The following is a 3,833-nucleotide window of genomic DNA, read 5'->3' as shown; positions in this document are numbered from 1 at the left end:
TTCTCCTGCTCGGGCAAATTTTTCACACTTTGGAATACCAATTTTAACGAAATTTGCCAATTGAACAACTTTACTTTGATTTTGTAAATTCATTTTATGTTTAATTCTGGCAATGTGAGCTTCGATATCGCTAGCTCTTTTGTTTGCAATATTTATATCAGTATTGCATATTAAACAGCGTATACAATACAACTGTCATCATTGTTTTTTTTTAAATACCGGGTATTTGATTTGCAAATCTGAATTAAACTTGAGCTTCTTTCGCTGAGACATAATACTAAAAAAATAACATAAATATAAACTTTTTTACAAATTCTTAATGAACTGGTAATAATAGCAGCGGTAATAATTTAAGGATTGAAATATTAATTTATAATAAAATCTAATGTGACATATAAATAAAATTACCCAGTAAAAAAAAAAAATAATTCAGATGAATTGAACTGAATTAACTTTTTTTGGCAAGGTCCACTTTGTATTTGTATCTAAGCAAGATTCAGTGAAGCCCTTTGTATATTCAATTCAATTCGTACCAATGAGTTTTCATCGGTTGAGAATAAAAAACAAAATGACCAACTCGTCTATTGAATTTATGCTGACGAATTAAAAAAAATTAAATCTAAAACGTTTGTTCATTGAATTAGTACGAATAGAGTGTTTGGAAGTTGAATACAGCTTTGTCGAATTCAGGAGAATTGCAACATAGTTCCAATTCGAATTTGTCGCTAAGCAGGATATATTCACTGAAGCCCAGGGTGTATTCATTTTAATTCAACTGAATTAGTTTTCATTTGCAATCAAGAATTAATATATTAAGAAAATAAATTTGAAATGAAGTATTAAAAGAAAATGGTGAAGGAGAAAATAATAAAAGGTGATAATTAATTTTTAAAAAATTATAATTTATCAATTGTTTAAACAATAATTGTTTACAATTAAATCTAAACTCTTAGATTAGAAATAACGGGCACTCCTTAAAGATTTTCTAATTTTTATTCGTTTCTCTCTCTCTCTCTCTCTCTCTTTCTCTCTTGAGTTCTTGAATATTTGTATATCTTCAGCATCACCTGAAGCATCCTTATTCGGTTGACAGATCAAGGACCGCATGATGTTTTACACAAACTCTCTCAATCTAAGAGTACACATAACCATCAAGCATAAATTTTCTCATCATCTTCTTTGAGAGAAAAAGGTCAAGTATTTACTTGTTTTTGCACATCGTGTCCCCAATCCCCCCCAAAGATACATATTATAATGTATTATAAGATAAGATTTTTTGGATAATTATCCAAAAAATCTTATCTTAATTACAACAGACACAAAGGTATTCTTGATTTTTTTCTCGATATATCGATAAGTGATTTATAAATAATTACAAAATCGATTTTTCTTATCTTTTTCATTTTCAAATATCTCGCATTGTTGACAAATTAAAAATTATTTTATTTCATATCTTGAAATAAATTACAATTTTTTTTTTTATGAGACTCTTTTTAATATAACTTTGTAATATGTAATAATATTGAAAACCTGTTGAAATCGACATGAAAAGAATTTCTTTATACACAGGGGAGGATCCTATTGATTTCACCAAAAAGTTTCAACGACCACACGATGAGAGACTAGAAGTGACGAATGACTCGCGGAATCGCGCGGGGACAAAACTTTTATTTCCCCGCGAGATATGGCTGTTATTTATTTCGGACGTGTATTATTGTTGTTTATTATCTACCACTCGCTACATTTAACCTCTACATTATTTCCTCTCCCTCAAAAAAAAAAAAAATAAATAAAAAACGAAAGCGCCTTTTCTCGGAGGAAACGTCGAATTTTTCCCTTTTTTTATCATCACACATGTGTGATTCTAAAAAAAAATAATAATAATTTACTTTTTGTTGCGTCGAAGTTCAATTTGTATTTCCTCAAGTGATTTACCACGTGTTTCTGGCATAACATAAAAAATACTAATCGATCCCATAATACAAAAAATTGCAAATATCGCAAATGTTCCATGATGTCCAACTAAATTAGTAACTGCATTAAATCCAATTCCAACGATAAAACCACACAAATTCTCCATTATAATTCCAATATTCACAGCAATTCCCTTAACATTAATGGGAAATAATTCGCCAGCAATTATATACGATATGGGACCAATTCCTGAGCAATAGGAGAAATAATATAAAACAATACCAGTCATTGGTATCCAAGAAACAGATGTAACATTAACATTAATTTCATCCTTAAAATAGAAATAGAAACCAATAATTCCCAATGCCACAGTGCAAATAATTCCAGTTATTAAAAATAGTTTTCTTCTATTTACTTTATCAACAAATCCCACGGCAATTATCGATGCAATCAACAATAATCCATAAATTATCACCGTTGAATATTTTGGATCCAATTGAAAACCAGATGCTTTCATAATATTTTGTGTATAACCACCCATTGCCGAATTACCCGATAATGTTTTTGTTCCCTTTGCAAGAAATAAAATGAATAAACATTTCCAATTTATTTTTGTACTAAACATATCTAAGAAAGAATTTCTCTTAAATTTTCTACTCTCCTCTATTGATAATTTCATACTATCAACATAAAATTGAACAGATTCAGGTTTCTTAACTCCTCTTAGTTTCATCAAGATTCTCACGGCTTCTTCATTTTGTCCCTTCATTAGACAAAAGTAGGGAGATTCTGGCATAAAAGGAAATGTAGATAGGAATATCAGTGGCATTAGAAGGCACATAAGGTTCATCGTCTGATAGGATACGAAAGCACCAAGACATCCTGCATAAAATATGCCCGTAAATGCTGCTACCTTTAGCATTGTTCCAAGTTTTCCTCTAATCCTCTTTTCTGCAATTTCAGCTATATAAACTGAGATAAAGTCAAATAGTGCACTTTCAGCAAATCCATGGCATATTCTTCCCAAACAAATGATAATATAGTCTTGTGCAAATATAATTAAAATCCATCCAATTACTTGAAATAAACTAAAGAGTAGATACATTTTTTTACGACCTAAACAATCAATTATAAATGGCACCACTAAACAACCAATAATTACACCAAGAAAAAATATCGAATATATCCATGATGCTTGCCACATTGTAACTTTGATATTAGAATCTGGACTTTCATAATAAATAAATGCTGACGAGGTCCAAACAACAAATGTTCCACCTCCAGTTATTGAAAATGAAACTGAAAATTTTAATAATTTTTTGGTAACTTTTAACAATTATTATTAATGAAGAATTAAAATTTAAAAGATATTTTTTTTTTAAATTTACCACAAATAGTACAGATATATTGGAAAAAATGAGATTCTATTTCTTTAGATGTTTCTTCAGAATGTTTCTTTTCAGAATACATTTTACACACTGTTCTCCCATTTGTATAATCACAAGTGAAAATTCATCATAATTTGGACACAAAAAAAGCTTAAGAGATAAGAATTCCTTATCGTTAATTTCAATTTCTATATACTGCTTGCATTGTTTGTCTAAATTTTTTTTTTACGAATATGGTTTAACCAAAAATAATAACTCTACATTAATTATAACTAAATATATTTGGAATATTTCTGATAATAACGATAAATTCCATATAATTTATAAATTGAAAATAATTTTCCAGATACTATAATTATAGATATCGTGGGAAAAATCTGATTAAATAATATTTTATAAAGGTAAAAATTTTATGTTGATGAATTTAATCATATCTTTCATCGGGATATAATGAAACATATAGTAAAAAGCGCTAAACAAAAGAATGTATGTAATAATAAAAGAGTGATTAGAGTGACAAACAATTGCAAG

General features: G+C 28.5%; 1 protein-coding gene across 1 annotated transcript; it reads right to left on the bottom strand.

The window, feature by feature from the left end:
• Positions 1–1,885: 1,885 nt before the first annotated feature.
• On the bottom strand, positions 1,886–3,019 carry LOC127281644 (facilitated trehalose transporter Tret1-like). The gene has a single exon (XM_051305460.1). The coding sequence runs from the start codon at positions 3,017–3,019 to the stop codon at positions 1,886–1,888; it is 1,134 nt and encodes a 377-aa protein (XP_051161417.1).
• Positions 3,020–3,833: the final 814 nt, after the last annotated feature.

Source organism: Leptopilina boulardi, unplaced genomic scaffold, assembly GCF_019393585.1.
Source record: "Leptopilina boulardi isolate dan_hultmark-lab unplaced genomic scaffold, ZJU_Lbou_2.1 LbouV2_273, whole genome shotgun sequence".
In the NCBI taxonomy this organism is placed as follows: Eukaryota; Metazoa; Arthropoda; class Insecta; order Hymenoptera; family Figitidae; genus Leptopilina; species Leptopilina boulardi.
The sequence above is the reverse complement of the archived record's forward strand: the minus strand, read 5'-3'. Positions and strand labels throughout refer to the sequence as shown.

Bases quoted from the DNA above. Each gene is read 5' to 3' on its own strand.
- LOC127281644 (XM_051305460.1), bottom strand. From the start codon at position 3,019: ATGTATCTACTCTTTAGTTTATTTCAAGTAATTGGATGGATTTTAATT.